Source organism: Panicum virgatum, chromosome 2K (assembly GCF_016808335.1).
Source record: "Panicum virgatum strain AP13 chromosome 2K, P.virgatum_v5, whole genome shotgun sequence".
Classification (NCBI taxonomy): domain Eukaryota; kingdom Viridiplantae; phylum Streptophyta; class Magnoliopsida; order Poales; family Poaceae; genus Panicum; species Panicum virgatum.
In genome coordinates, this window is record NC_053137.1 from 54,126,382 (window position 1) to 54,142,095 (window position 15,714).

At 47.7% G+C, this 15,714-nt stretch overlaps 3 protein-coding genes across 3 annotated transcripts; all 3 read right to left on the reverse strand.

The window, feature by feature from the left end:
• Positions 1-978: 978 nt before the first annotated feature.
• On the reverse strand, positions 979-4,096 carry LOC120685760 (protein FAM98B). The gene is made up of 9 exons (XM_039967847.1): positions 3,890-4,096; positions 3,603-3,746; positions 2,506-2,586; positions 2,340-2,428; positions 2,172-2,246; positions 1,948-2,009; positions 1,777-1,860; positions 1,500-1,697; positions 979-1,420 (listed from the first exon to the last, which is right to left on the reverse strand). Exons 2-9 carry the CDS (start codon positions 3,723-3,725, stop codon positions 1,320-1,322), a joined length of 813 nt encoding a protein of 270 aa, XP_039823781.1. The 5' UTR covers positions 3,726-3,746; positions 3,890-4,096; the 3' UTR covers positions 979-1,319.
• Positions 4,097-4,483: 387 nt separating this feature from the next.
• LOC120685751 (aspartyl protease family protein 1-like) lies at positions 4,484-8,387 on the reverse strand. The gene is made up of 10 exons (XM_039967836.1): positions 7,801-8,387; positions 7,459-7,591; positions 6,512-6,747; positions 6,211-6,435; positions 5,999-6,134; positions 5,839-5,912; positions 5,648-5,750; positions 5,498-5,555; positions 5,155-5,226; positions 4,484-5,061 (listed from the first exon to the last, which is right to left on the reverse strand). The coding sequence occupies exons 1-10, from the start codon at positions 8,370-8,372 to the stop codon at positions 4,832-4,834; spliced, it is 1,839 nt and encodes a 612-aa protein (XP_039823770.1). The 5' UTR covers positions 8,373-8,387; the 3' UTR covers positions 4,484-4,831.
• Positions 8,388-12,620: 4,233 nt separating this feature from the next.
• LOC120685767 lies at positions 12,621-15,378 on the reverse strand. The gene is made up of 4 exons (XM_039967858.1): positions 14,955-15,378; positions 13,802-13,904; positions 13,190-13,348; positions 12,621-13,067 (listed from the first exon to the last, which is right to left on the reverse strand). The coding sequence occupies exons 1-4, from the start codon at positions 15,245-15,247 to the stop codon at positions 12,906-12,908; spliced, it is 717 nt and encodes a 238-aa protein (XP_039823792.1). The 5' UTR covers positions 15,248-15,378; the 3' UTR covers positions 12,621-12,905.
• Positions 15,379-15,714: the final 336 nt, after the last annotated feature.

Genomic DNA, 15,714 nt, shown 5'->3' on the forward strand with positions numbered 1-15,714 from the left:
TAATTAGCATTACTAGATTCGTCTCGCGATTTACAACCCATCTGTGCAAAAAGTTTTATAAATAGACTTCATTTAGTACTTCAAATTGGGAAGATTCTCATGTAAAAAAATTTGCGTTTACACCTCCCTGGTCTAAACACGGCCTAATTCTAGTTTGCTGAGAGGGGAGGGGTAGTGGCATCGCAGTCTTCTCAAGGGCGCTAAGGCTGATGCTTAACTTATTATTGTGGTTGAACTCGACCTGGCCTCAGCTCCTAGAACAATGAATGAGAGTCTGCCAATCATGTTAAGCTCAATCATTCTTCTCAAGAAGTATGTTGATTTGGAACGGTACGCATGCCATTGTGCTGCATTATTCCACTCTTTCCAGAGAGAAAAAAAGGTGGATTTTCCCACCCTAGCCAAAGATACTACCGCCAAGTCCTAAGAAAGCCACAAGATTTTTGTTATTAATCCGGTTACTGTAGTCCTCAGCGTAGTTTTACCCGTCTGACAGTCTGCCTTAAGTGTCTTCTACGTTTACAGCACGACACTTTGCTGTATACGTGCTGAAATTTTAGCTTAGGCCCTGTTTAGTTGAAATGCAAAAAAATTTTGCGAAAGAATCTTGCTAATTTGAAGTACTAAATGAAGTCTATTTACAAAACTTTTTGTATATATAGGTTGTAAATCGCGAGACGAATCTAATTATGCTAATTAATCCATGATTAATTCATAATTAGCAGATGGTTACTGTAGCATCATTATTGCAAATCATAGATTAAATAGGCTCATTAGATTGGTCTCGCGATTTACAGCTCATCCATGCAAAAAGTTTTGTAAATAAACTTCATTTAGTACTCCATACATGTGTCGAAATATTGATGTGATTTTTTTTTGCGTTTACGAAACTTATGGGATGGGAGCTAAACGGGGCCTTACATTTCGAAGACGAAGCGTGCGCAAGGCGACCGGTAAACACCACCAAAGAGAAACTGATGAACTTTTAAATGAGCTTTGCATTTCAAGGACAGCGCCATACAGAGGCGCCCACATGCCATCAGGGAACGAGAATTCATTTTATATTAAAAAAATAGAAAGAATGCCCTGCTCTAAACCTTTACGAAACTACAATTAGTTTACGACATCTACTGGAAGGGAGGAAGCACTGTAAACACGCTACCCTACAAGCCTAGTCAAATTTCAAAACCTGGCTGCATTCCGACAGTGAATGTCAAGCTTATACCAAGTATAATGTTAACTGACAACAACACATGATACATCTTCATATTTGGAGCGGGCATCCAACAAACAACCGGTCCCAAACGGGACCGAACAGCTTACGCACCGGCTGCTGCAGCATGCACCACACCGTTCGCGTTACCACCACGTCCTCTGCCTCTGGACGGGCCTCTCCCACGGCCACGACTTCGACCACGACCTGGTTACCAATTGCAACAGATTAACAAGCTGACTTATTGCGCATATACAAACTATTATAAGAGAGGGAAGTTGCCCACCTCGGGCCGGAGCAGGAACAGGTGCCTCATCATAATAGCCTCCATCCTGTTGGTAATCAGGCTGGCCACCGTAGCCGCCTCTCCTGCCGCGGCCTCTGAAACCTCTCCCTCTTCCACGGGGATATCCGTTGCCCATGTACTCAGGGGCATGATCCTCCTCTCCCCAACCACCATCAGCATAGTCATTGTATCCATTTCCTGAAACTTAATATGTAAGGAACAATTGCACATCCAGTATTGTTTAGAGATGAATTTACTCAATGGCGATGGGTCTCACCACGTCCACCTCTTCCCCTTCCCCTGCCTCGCCCACGGCCTCGACCACCACGGCCCCTCCCTCGGCCACCAGGTGAGTGTGCATCTACAGATTCAGTTAAATGAATTATGAGGTCATACATAATTATGATAATGGTAATAATAAACAACAGAAGTGAATCTTGCATGATACCTTCGTCGTTGTCGTATTCAACCAATGGCTTCACCTCTTCAGCAGGCAAAGGAGACTGATATCTGCCCAAACAATTAATTCAACATATGATAAGAAAGCATATGCATCTGGAACTACTAGTTTGCTATTTAACTACGTGATGCAACAAGGTGACCACAGAGATTGTTAAAAACACTGGCCAAGAAAATCAACAAATACAGTTAAAAAGAGTGTAATATGCATACCCGACAGAAGATGTGTCCAGCTCCTTCTTTGAAAGAGTTATAGTGATCATAGAGACATGCCTTGTTGTCTCAAGCCTGAGGAGGGATATAATTGTTAGGCTTCAAAATCATAGAGCTCACATGGAGATACAGCACTATCCTGAAAACAAGAAAAAAAAAGGCACTTACGGAAGTAGGCCTTCCTCCAATGGCTCCCACATATCAGTAATATCAGTAGATCCAGTGGTCGTATTCTGATGAAGACCAACAATCCTCCTCTGCACATCAATTATAGTAACAAACAATTAGAACCAAGTTGCAAGTAACATTTGCAAGCACTAGCCACAAAAAGTACCTTGATCAACTCAGCGATCATGACAGTTTTGCTGATAGCCCTTCCCATGGCCTTGAATACAACCTCATCGGAACCCTTGTCCTTCAAGTAAGCAATATAAAATGTTACAACAAATCAGGCACACAACAAGAATATAACCAGTGTTTTAAAGGCGACAAGGCAACCCAAAGCGAGCTGGGTACGCCTGGATGCCTAGGCGGCGCCTAGGCGACAAGGTGTGGCTGTTACCCAAGGCGAGTTGGGTCCACCTGGACGCCTTTAAAACACTGAATATAACACAAAAGCATACAATGCATTTTCAATGTTTCAAACTAATGGTCCTAAAGATGGACCAAATGACTAAAATGGCAAAATGTGGACATGATGGTCTTGTCAACATCAACTACATAATGAAAACAGTATGCCAAGTACCAAACTGCAACAACTAAAACAGGAGCAATTAGACAGTGACGACAAGACAAGCTACTTCAGAGTGGCAATTAAACACATCATATGTTTCGTTTATATGTGGAGCATCACATCACAGACATCACACCCCTTTAATTGGCCAGAATATATTCTATATCTTGTCCAATATCCAGACTAGAGCGTCATATTTAGCAAAACATGCTTTGGCATTTCATGGAAAACGTCAAAAGCTCTCGCCCTTGCCTATAGTGCAAAGCAATCGGCAATTGCAGTATAATTAATTGGGCTGGATGCCATAACCAGAACGTGAATAAAGCTTAGCATTTCTTAAATCCTAACATAACAGCTTCAAAGTCCGCAATCAGGTGATCTTCTAGCAACATATCGTACCGAACAAAGCATTGAAACCAGATGCGTCCTCCACTTTCACAACTCTAGTTGCATTAAAAAAAGGGGCATGCTTTTTAGTGCATGTCAGATGTCACAACAACCCGTACGGCCCAATCATACAGCTAACCTTTTAATCTAAGCGGCCAGTCATCGCTGACCACGCCACCAAAGTACTACAAGTCGCGCACACTTTATGGCGCTAAGACGAGAATTCAAAAAAAAAAGCGCAACGGCATTGAAACTTGCTACAGTCCTCGACTGAAGAGCAGGCAGTCGAACGAGCGAGCAGGTGGTGGTACCTGGAGCAAGGCGGTGGCGTAGGTGATGTAGTTGCGCATCCTCCCCTGCGTGGTGATGCGGATCTCATTCTCCTTGATGGGCGCCTCCTCCCTCGGCTTCTCCACCCTCTGGTACCGGTCCATCCTTCTCCCGCTTCCCTCTAGCTGCACGCACAACGCAACACAATGCGGGGAGAGCACGCTCAGATCCGAGACGCGAGCGCGGAGGGGAGAAATATAATGGAGTCGGGCCGCGGCGCGCGCGGTTGCCAGTCGTGAAGTGGGGGCGGGCGGTTCCCGGCGGTTACCTGGTTGGGGTCCGGGCGCCGCCGGTTGCGTCCTTCGGCTCGCTGGCGTCGATGCGGTGGCGGTGGAGGAAGGTAACCGGCGGGTGAGGTGGGAGGAGAAAGGCTTTATACGGCCGCCTCCGTCCGGGCTGGGAAGGGGAGCGCCCCGGTCGGCCGCCTGCCGCGCGTCTAGGGTTTTGGAGGCTGCAGTTACGGAAATGCCCCTGGACGTTGCGGGGTTCTTCGGACAGTGGGTGATGCCGTTTGGACGAACGGATTTCGGGGGACGGTGTCGGGATGTGGGGCTGGGATTTGTTTGGGCAAGCGGTGGCCGAAAGGTCCATGGGCCGTGTGGGCTTGCCGAGGGACTTCGATTTGAGCCCAATGGGCATCATTGGTTGGTTGTTGATACTCGTGCAAACAATTTTGCTCATCATTGCCCTTTTGCGGCTCACGAAAAGACAAGTTATTTCACATCTTTTGCAAATTTGGTTTAAAATGGAATTAATAAAAGAATGAATGATAAATCTCAAAACGAGAACGAATGTCGAAGAAATCAGTGCTCGCTTTTCAGACTTAAATCATCACCAGAGGAATAAATGGACAAGAACAGAATACAGAACCTATATGAAGCAGATGCCAGCATCATTATTCACTTATTCTATAGTCAATACAACCTCAAGTTACCTATATATGTACAGCCACCACGACATAAACACTGGGTGGGGAGGAAAAAAACCATCACAAAAGGTACAGTATAAACGTGTGAAAGTAGAACAAAAATGGCCTATGAGGCTATGAGTCATCCCGTGTCCTAATATCCTGTAATTCCTACTGGACCCAAGCCAAAAGAATGTGATCCTATACCGCTACACGTAAATCAATGAGGTAATGAAACTTTAGCTAAATCTATCATATCTGCATATTTTGTATCAGAAGACCGACATGTGGAATTTGAGCTGATCAAAGAATCGCGGAGAACATGAGAGCGGTGGCGATGAAGATGTTTGTGTTGAAATGCAGCTTCAGTGAAGAACTCTCTGAAGGCTGCAATACGTTGACTTGGGTGCCATTTGGTGAAGCACCCTTGGTAGCTTCAGGAGTGTAGCTGCTCGGTCCCATTGAAGGCTTCGGAGGAACAGCAGAAGTATTTGGGCTCACTGGAAGGTTACTCGAGTTGTCCACGCTGTAACCTGGTAACAGCAATATGTAAGGGCATCATTCTAGTTTCAAGGCTTAGCGCATTGGATCTGAAGAACCATCTAGATAGGTATGGAGGTGCTTACAATCAAAATTTTTCCAGCCCAAGACCTTCCTCTCTCGATCAAACACAATCTTCAACCCAGACATAAAATTCTCTGCACCAAAAGATGAGCAGCAAGGTTCAAGCAATAACAGTATAAGTAAAAGGCAACATCTAAAAAGACGAAATATAAGATGCCTTTGGCATTGATAGCAAATTAATATGTCGAGCATTTAACAGTCATACAAAGAATCCATTTCTATGGTTTATTTAAAGGAAGCAGCACACTTGTAGAATTTTCGAAGTGCTATGTAATAGGACCAAGCAATCAAGCGTCATCAAGTTTGAACAGAAAGACAAAGACTTTAGAATACAGAGGCGCTTACCCCCTATTAAGTTAACACCTTCACTCTTCGTCATGGCCAAGCAATAGCCAAGTGGATTCTGAGAAGTAGTAGTAAATTAACATAATCAACATACATGGTAAAATAAATAAATAAATAAGTAAATAGAGCTGAGTGTTCGTTCTATCTTACAGATGCAGTGTCCGTTATAGTAATTATTGGATTGTTGACAGGAAATAAGCTTCCCCCTTTTGCTATCAGACTTATATTTGGAGGATTGATAGATCCCTTTGGACTGGAAAATGCAGCAACATACATCAGGCATAAACAGATAGCAGTACATGGAGATGTATCTATGAGGGACTGTTTAGAGATGAAAATACCTTATGGTGTAGCAAAATTCAAAGGGTAGAGAAGAGTCAAGTTGGGTTGGCTTATCTTGGACTTGTGAATTGAACTGATTAAGAATGAACATATGTAAGAACAGAATCATTGTGAAAGATGGAGTTCTGAAAACTACTCCTAATTAAACATAATACTTACACTGCTTGTGATTTCAGTGTACATAGGATCGGACAGAGCTGTGAAAGAGGTGCCAGAGTCGACAATAGCACTAAACTTAGCATTAATGGATTTACTTCCCACCATAGCACCAGTGATGCTTATGTTGTAATATGGGCTGTAGAAAGAAGGTAGACCAACATGAGGTTGACGAACAGTTTCTTGTTTATGAAATTTGTGCCGTAGGAACATACTTTTGTTTATAAATATTTAATGGGGTCTCCTGCTGGTCTGAGCTTCCGGTGTCCCCAAAATTGATTCTACCATGTCCATCTTCTCCAAAGCACATTGAGAAGGAATTGGCAGCAACTCCTTGACTTGCTAGCAAACTTGGAACTGATTTACTGTCCATACCAAGCCCAAGCAGACCATTGGGCGCAGCACTGCCCAGAAATGAACCTGTCTGAACCTGTCCACAACTGAACAATGCAAACAAGATTCAGCACACGGAAGTAAGAATGAGCAATCTAGAATGGGGTGTATCAGAGTACATACCCGAATGTTATGGAGGCTGTAACAACTTTCGGTTGTCCATACTCAGTTATCAGGTACAATAGATCCTCGACTAGCACACCTGAGGACGACGTGTTATCGGACAAGTATTCAATATTGTACGGGCAGCTGTTGCTTGCTGATTGGCACGCACTCTGCCCATCGCACAAATTGCTACTGCAAGGGACCTTTCGGCTGGTACTCGACTTCTGAGGGCTGTACACGTCGAACTTCAAATTCTGTGGAATTTGTCGCACGCACAAACACAGTGAGTTAGCCAGAACACAAGGCGCAGACGCAAGGCATGTACAAATTGGTGACAGTCAATAGAAGCACAACACTACTGACTTTGTTCTGCAAATAAAAGAACCACCTTATCTTGTTCAGGACAAGCAGAGTGTACTGATTTAAAAGCCGGCTGATTTCGGCTGATTTAATAGTACCATGTTCGGCATAGTGCCCTGTTCGGCTTGTCTTCTCCCGACTTATTTCGGCTTGTTTTGACTTATTTCTTCTTACATGGTACTATTAAATCAGCCGAAATCAGCCGGCTTTTAAATCAGCCGAACAGCCCCCTAGGACCATAGAATTGGCTGTTTTTTAAGCCCGATAGGGTCCCAGCTCAGGCTGTCGTTGTTCTGGAAGATTTCCAAGAATCACATGACACATGCCGTGTTCCCACAATTTTTTTTCTTTTCTCGAAATATGCCCGCATGATCATGTAGTAATCTCGAAAGAAACTCTATCATGCATACTTTCAAAAAAAAAACTCTACCATGCATAAACTTTTCAATGTTTGTAAAATAAGCAACCTGATGTTGTGCCAATCGCCATCATCTGACCAGGTTAGAGTTACCAGCAACATGTTGGCCTAACCCTCTAACTCAACTGTTAACATGTGACAAGGAGTAGAGTAGATGCCAAGTAGAGGAAGGAGGAGCAGTACGTACCCCGTAGGTGGGGGAGACGAGCGGGGCGCACTTGATGCAGTCGCAGGGCACCCAGAAGAGGTCGCTGCCGGTGTCGAGCGCCACCAGGAACGTCACGTTCGGAGTCCCCAGTGCCACCACCGCGTAATGCAAGCTGCGCAACCAACACCAACCACCGCCCGGCTTTAGCCCCAAAAGCAAAAAAGACACAACAGCTAGCACACACAGCGCAGGCCCCCGGAACACTAATGATTCCAATTCCAATTCCAATCCCTCTCCCTGATTCGAAGCTAAGCCACAGAGACGACGATGGCGATTGCGTAATCAAGCAGGCTAGGAGAGCAAGCGGAACGGCGCACTCACAATCCGAAGTCGTTGAGCCGGTAGGTGTCGTTGCCGTCGGCGAAGGCCACCTCCCCTCCCCCCGCGGCGGAGGCAAGCGAGCGGCGGCGGAGGCCGTCGTGGCCGGCCAGCGCGGCGTAGTACCCCGGCGTCCCGCGCGGCGGCGCGCGGTGCCCCGCCCACTCCCGCACGGTCGCCGAGTACCGGTGGTGGACGTCCAGGCCCAGCGCCTCCGCCGCGGACGCCGCCACGGCGGCCAGGAACACCGCCCGCAACCACGCCGCCGCCATGGGCAGGCAGCGCGCGAAGCAAAAAAGGCAAGGTATGGCCAGGTAAAGCGGAAGCCTTTGCAGCTCTGGAAATGGAAAAGTTCCCCCGGCGTCGGGCGCCGGGCCGCTATTTATGGGAAAGAGGAGGAGCAGGCCGCACCGCGGGGATGTGTACCTGCCGCCTCCGACTGCGAGTGCGAGGTGGCCGGTTCGGAGTCGGAGGTGATGGGGTGGGGTGGTGGCCACGGCCGGGTTTTCCCGCGGGAAGGGTGGGTGGAGGGCCCCGCCGGCAGAGAGCGCCGGGGGGTAAGCGTCGGACGTCATCGTCAGTGCGCTGGAAGCTTCGCTTTGGACTGCTGCCGCGGCGTGGTCGCCGGGTCCGCCTCGCTTTTTCCATGGTGATTTCGGCCTCGCCTTGTGTTTTTTCAAAAGGGCCGGTCGGTCGGGGGGACCGGTGGTAATGCCCCCGGGGTCGGAGCTGGAAAGGGTGGCGCCGCCCGGCCTCACCGGGGATCATCGGGTTCAGACCGCGAGCGCGAGGCTCCGTCCGTCAGATCGGGGGCCGACGCGCCCGGATTGGATGCAAACAAGTTCAGGTTCTCGGCGCGTCGCCTTCGTCGCGATTACTGCTGGGATGGACGCGCGGAAGAAAGAAAAAAGAAAAAAGAAAAAAATATGCAGCTCGCCGGCTAGGGGGCGCGTCGGCGTGTCCACCGCGAGCCCCGGTGGCTGGCTGGATGCGCGAACCAACGGCCGGGTCATGGGTGACCGTGATGTTTTCGGATAGGACGGGCAGGCAACGGATGACGCACATGGGTATGGGTCTGGTGTGTGTATCCCTAGCCGAGATATTTCCCTTCTGGTTTGCCAGGGCACAATCGCAGCTGGTACGAACTTGAAAGAAGAGGAAACAAGGCACGGGCCAATCTGCTTGCACGGTTGCAGGCTTGAACCTGCCGAGATGGATTTGTGGTTACCGGCCATCCAGGTGGTTACCGGCATACTGCTCTCAGCTAGGGCCAGCGGCACGGTCTGCGTTCGACGTGATCGACCACGTGGAAATTTGTGGCGCCGCGCCGCCGGCCACACTTGCACAGGCCCCCTGCCCGACCGCGCGCTCTGTTCTGTTCCGCCCGCTGTGCTGGCGCGATCGGCCGGTTTCAACACGGCTGCAGCCTGCGTTTGACTAGCCAGAAAGCACCCAGGACAGGACACCACACGCGCTGACGCGCGCTGGCCCAATCCAAGGCGTCCCGGCTTGGACTGGCCGTCATGTGTCTAGACTGTAGACTTCTTCTCCGATTTTCCGGTGCCGAGGCCCTATTTAGTTTCCACTCTGTAAACTCAAAAAAACCGTAAACGCAAAAAAGTGCAAAAGAATTTTTCTTAATTTGAAGTACTAAATGAAGTCTATTTACAAAACTTTTTGCATGGTTAGGCTGTAAATCGCGAGACGAATCTAATGAGCCTACTTAGTCCATGATTTTTGTAACAGTGATGCTACAGTAACCATCCGCTAATTATTGCTTAATCATGGATTAATTAGCATCATTAGATTCGTCTCGCGGTTTACAACCCATCTGTGCAAAAATATTTATAAGTAGACTTCATTTAGTACTTCAAATTACCTAGATTCCTTTGAAAAAATTTTGCATTTACACCCCATTGGATCTAAACAGCGCCTGATGGTATGACCGTCGGCTTGCTAGCTGACAATCAAATACCGTATGATTGATTGGGTCAAGTGAACTACTGCCAAAGGATGTGGGATCAGTTGGTCACGGCAGTCCGGCGGCACCCCGCAAGTTGTGGGTTCGATCTCTGGTCGGGACGAATTTCCGCCTGCGGGTAAAAAAATCCCCTCGACTGCCTCATGTCCAAAGCACTGTGGAGCCCGGCCTAACTCACAAGGCGACGGGCCCCCTGTACGTGTGGGGCAGGGGTTCGGGGGTTTTCTTGGCCTGCTGTGAGAAGGTCATTCTACCTCTCAAACAATGCCGTGGGGGGGGTCCCTGGTCGGGACGAATTTCCTCCTGCGGGTAAAAAAAACCTCACCTGCCTCATGTCCAAAGCACTGTGGAGCCCGGCCTAACTCACAAGGCGACGGGCCCCGTGTACGGGTGGGGCAGGAGTTCGGGGGTTTTCTTGGCCTGCTGTGAGAATGTCATTCTACCTATCAAACAATGCCGTGGGGACGGCCTTACTCCCGCAGGTAAGTTTTTTTTGATCAAGTGAACTACTGGAACCCACGGCGACTCAGGCAGGCATGCATTGGCCGGGTAGTTTCCATTATTCTGCTGTTCTAGGACGGCAGCGGCTTGTCTGACACGGCCTCCGTGCTAGATGGTTAGGGGATTTTAAAAGGGGTTAGGAGTTAGAATACTTCAGAACTAAATACTTCAGAATTTTAGACCTCTGAAGTTTAAAAGGTGGTTTAAAACTAAAGTACTAGTATTGCATTTTATGCTTGGGATTCGAAGAAGAATAATTTATTCGAAGCAACAACACCCTCCGGGCTCCGGCTATCATCCTCTTAATGTGGTGGGACCAAACAACCGTGTCTTCAAATCAGAAGGGATGAGTGTTCGGCGACAGCGAGCTACTGCCCGAGAAGAACAAGAACCTCATGCATGATACATGCGGAGGACGTCGCGCGCGAAGGATGGCGTAAGAAAAGAGTAAGATCAGCGCCTCGGCGGGATTTGATCAGAGAGGAGGGGCAACTGATCGGCGCTATTAAAGGTAATCACGTACACGCGCTGACGACGATGGCCTGCAGGTCCACAACGCACACACGGCACGTAATAATCCACATCATCAACAGCGATGGCTGGCAATTCTTTTATGATGGAAAAACCGACCTACTCCCTCCATCTCTTATTAAACGTCGTTTTAGATTTTCATGCCACAAGTTTGACTAAATTTATAAAAAATAAGTGTAACATTTGTATTTCTAAATAAATTTGTTAAAAAACTAGATTTAAAGATCTATCTAATGATATAAATTATGTATAAAAAATATTAATATTATTTTATATAAAATTAATCAAAATTATTTCTTGAAAAACGAGAACGCCAGTTATTTAGGACGGATGGAGCATCCCGTGGAGAGCTATAAGAGCCCGTTTAGTTACCAAAAAATTTCACTTAAAAATTTTTGCTTAATCTTTTGGACACATGTATGAAGCATTAAATATAATTAAAAAATAAAACTAATTGCACAGTTTGGATGTACATGACGAGACGATTTTTTGAGCATAATTAATACATAATTAGTCATAAGTGCTACAGTAACCCACATGTGATAATGATACGGTTAAAGGCCTCAGAAGATTCGTCTCACGGTTTCCAAGTAAGTTCTGAGATTAGTTTTTTAATTAGTGTCCGAAAATTCCTTCCGACATCCGATCAAACATTCGATGTGACATCTAAAAATTTTCATTTCACCAACTAAACCTAAGATGATCATGGCATGCTGGCAATGCAGGGGATCCAATCATCCATCATCAACACATTTACACGTCATCCATATCTATCCATTCCATGCCGTCAGTCAGGGGGGCCTACGTACCAGTAACACCCTACCCCTTGCTCGATCCTCGATGCGCTCTCTCCTTCGCAGTCAGGCGCTGTTTTGTTACTGGTGAATCCTAGAAAAGATTTTGACCCCTAATTAGAGTTGTTAAATAAAGATAGTTTACAAAATTAATTTCAAAATTTCTGAGCTAGTAATCTTGACGAATCTAATAAGATTTTTGACAGCATGAAAGAAAATAATTAGTGTAGCATAATTGTAACCGTTATTAGATTTATCGTGAAAAATTACATCCATCCGTCCCAGGCCGGGCCCGCCCGCAGCTGGTGACGCTGTGAGACGCGTGGCGTTCAGAGGTCGGAGACCACTCCGGCCTGCCGGCGCAGCGCCACGCACAAAACCGGCCGCTGCCGACGACGGCGACGTTCGTCCCCTCGGCCATTCCGCAGGTCCAGGAGGCGCCGCGACTCCGCGCTGGGGGAGCGACGATTGAGCGAAGCTGTTTTCATCTCCGCGGGGGGTGTCCGGATCGATCCGTTCCCCCGACACGTGCAGCTGCAGAACACCAATGCTTGTTCGGGTGCTTGTCCTCGAGCTAGCGGCGCGCGGCTGGCGTGCATTGGTGGACTTCCCAGGACAAAAGGCACGCACACGCACACGCACATCGCACCAAACACATGCTTGCACCCCTGCAAACACAGCCAGCCACCCGCGGATGCAGCAGCAGGCAGGTCATCCTCGCCGGAGATTGATTACTGGATCGGCTGGTCGGTTCAGGACTTCAGGTCCAGTAACGCGATCCCGCCACGATCTTGCTGATCGAACTCGAACCAGGGACCGGATCAGGGGCACCGAACCTGACCCAATACGGCCGGACCAAGGCTGATGGTGATCGCCTACCAAACCGAAGGCCAACCAAAGACCCCCAGTGATCTCGACACGTTTCTACAGGCATGGAACCCGGAAGGCATGTAGCAGCGTAAATCATAACATCTGCTTCGTCAGTCATTACCCATTGCAGACACCACCAGGGAGAAGAGCAAACAGGAAACTGCCAGATTGGCTGCTCATCGATCGAGCAAGCTGCAAGCTCCTGCAAATCATAACATCACGGGATTTCCCGTTCTTATACAACTTTTAGGCGTTTTACACAATCGCTAGCTACATGGTACAATAAGTACAACAGGCAAAGTTGAATGCGTCCTGTAACTTCGTCAACGCAAAGCATGCATACAACGGACATCAGAGCTGTTGCCCCTCGGGCTCTCGGCAGGAGCCAAGCATCTGTGCTACTGTATCCTTCATAAGGCCGCTTCAAGCGCTTAGATAGAAGTGAACATCTCGATTCTTTCACCCTGCTGGGAAACGAGGGGATCCAGGATGCCGATCCATGTGCTGTAGTCGATAGGCGACCCACCCCCAGGCTGAAGGAAACCATTCACCAAGAAGAAGGGCGCGCCATATACTCCCCTCGTGCACCCGTACTACATCAGAACAATAAAGCCTCCGTTAAGACAATTTCGCCAGCGTTACAAACAATGAGCTAACTCGGAGTAGATATTTTTAACTTCTGCTAATTGATTCACTCGCTGCAAGGAAAGCTTACCTTGAAAGAAACTCTAGCTGCCGAGTCTGTCCTCCTATCGCTGAAGCCTTGGAGGAACTCAGATGCTGAATTGCCTACAGCCTGCGCGGCCATCTTTGACATTTCTACAGCTACAGCAGGGCCCGAGAGCGATGATGTGGCAGAGTTGTAGAACTTTTCCTGTTTGTGTTTACCAACAAGGCAATCAAAACACTACAGTAAAACTTTGATGTGATAAGCAGTAAGAAAGAGGACTGCAGTGGATGAATTGTATGGAGAAGAAAGCTATGTCACTACAAATTGCTTGAGCAGCAACAATTTTCACAATCATGACTTTACTGAAAGCAACAGCGTGCTGTGTTGCTCCCTAAGGGCCTATTTGGGGACAGGAGAAATGGGATCCAGATCCTCAGGATCAGCCTGAACCTAAGGCTAAAGTTGCCTGGAGGTAACCCCTCTCCCGAAAAGGGGGGAGATACTGTATATTTCACCAGATATATAACTGAGTATTTAGTCAAAAATCCATCCCATATGATAATAGAACGCACTGATATTAAAACAGAGCTCAATTGGCATACGAAAATGATAAATTGAGCAAAAAGCTAAACCATTGTAATGGGGAATGTAATGGACCTGGTTCTTGAAGAACAGCTCCAACAATGGATATGTTGATGACGAATTCAGCTTGTTAGCTATGTAAAGTGCACGGCAGGCATGGAATGCATATGTGTGGTATCTGTAGTTTAACATCACAGTAAGAAAATGTAAGAATGAGCATTAGGGACCTAATAATATAAAAACAAGAGCAAACATTTTTGAACAGTCCGTGATATGAAGCACTTTAGTACACAAAATGAACTGAAAACAAGGGGCAAAAAAAAGGGCTGCAATCTTACACCTAGCACCTGGAACTATGCACCGAACCATGTATTGCCCGAATTGGAAAAGAAAAACAACTGACATGAGAGAGCATGAGATGCAATCATTGGATTCGAAAAAACATAACCTCTGTAAAGAGTGGACACACCCACTTGATTCTGCAATGGCAAGGTTTTGTTTTAGCAAATAGCAAATCTGGTTATAGATCTTGTTCTGTATTATTTAATTAACTTGTTAGTGGGAACTGGAAATTGGAAACCCCTCAGACAAATCAGAAATCTCATGGTTTTCAGAAATTGAGTACTGAGTTAACTGATTGGAAAAAGGCAGTACTACAATCCTTTGTTATGCACAACCAATTACGAAGTTCTTACTAAAAATACTACACTTTGTTGCGGGCCTATGAAACAGTGCATCCAAATACAGTATACACTAACAGTACAAATCATACACGACCAAACAGGAATATATCGAAGAAAACAACATGAATGAGAAACGAATCGGCTGTTGTAAGAAAGAAATGAATTATCTCACCCTCATAATTTCCACCCTAAAGTCAAAGTGACAACATAGTGAAACCAGCTCAGCCTAATTAGTCCAATTTCTAGTGAGAGTGCTCAGATTCGCCAATTTAATAAGAGATACTACTCAGGCATGCCAAAATGCCACTCCTACTCAGACTTGCCATGTAAATTAGTGAAACTACTCAGACTTGCCGAAATCACACTCCGGTACAGAACATGAGCGTCCTCAATAGTACTCTTAGTATATCAACAGGTACTCAATGTTACTACGAGGTTGTCCACGGGTAAAAAATCACTAATAATTTTCACCGCCATGGCAAAATCTCTCCTGATAGACACGCGGCAGACAGCCAGATCAACAAAGTATATGCTTCGGTGCTTACGGCAGCGGGAAGGGGTGGACGATGAGCGAGACCCGCGGCGCGTATCGCTCGACGGCGAGCTTGAGCGGGTGCCAGGCGTCGCGGCTGTCGGGGCAGAGCGGGTCGAGGAAGGCCTCGACGAGGACGGCGTCCTTCCACGCCGCGGCGGCGCCCCCGCCGTAGGCGAAGCCGTCGTAGCGCGGCGGGGCCGTGGCCTGCGCCTGGAGGACGAGGAGGTAGTAGGAGCAGGACGCCGCGAGGGCCGCCAGCAGGAGCAGGCGCCGGAGCAGCGGGACGCGCGCGGGCCTCGCCATCCGCGGGAGAGCTCCCCCCGATCCTCCTGCCCGTGCCCTGGTGGGAGCAGGTCGCCGCTACTGGGTTCCCGAGGAAATGGGGAGAGGAGCAGGAGCAAGTCGCCGGTGTCGATCGGCGATGGATTTGGAGATCTTTTTCTCCCACTTACTACTTATTGGGCTTAACCCATTCGGCGATGATTTAGTGGACCCGACGTTTAGTTAGGCCCAGTACAAAGAAGAGATGGAGCAGCTTATTGGGCTTTTTTCTCAGGCCATATGTAGCGGTTTTTTATTTTTATATTTTTTATTTCCGTTGTTTACAAAAAATATATTTTCGATTTGGAAATTTACAGAAATATACCCCGGCCGCCCCGCAGCCGGGCGGCCGGGACCTGGCCGCCAGGCTGCCGGCGGCAGGGACTTAAACGCAAAAAAAATTGCAGACAGGTCACTGGGGCCGGTCGCCCGGCAGCGGGGCGGCCGGC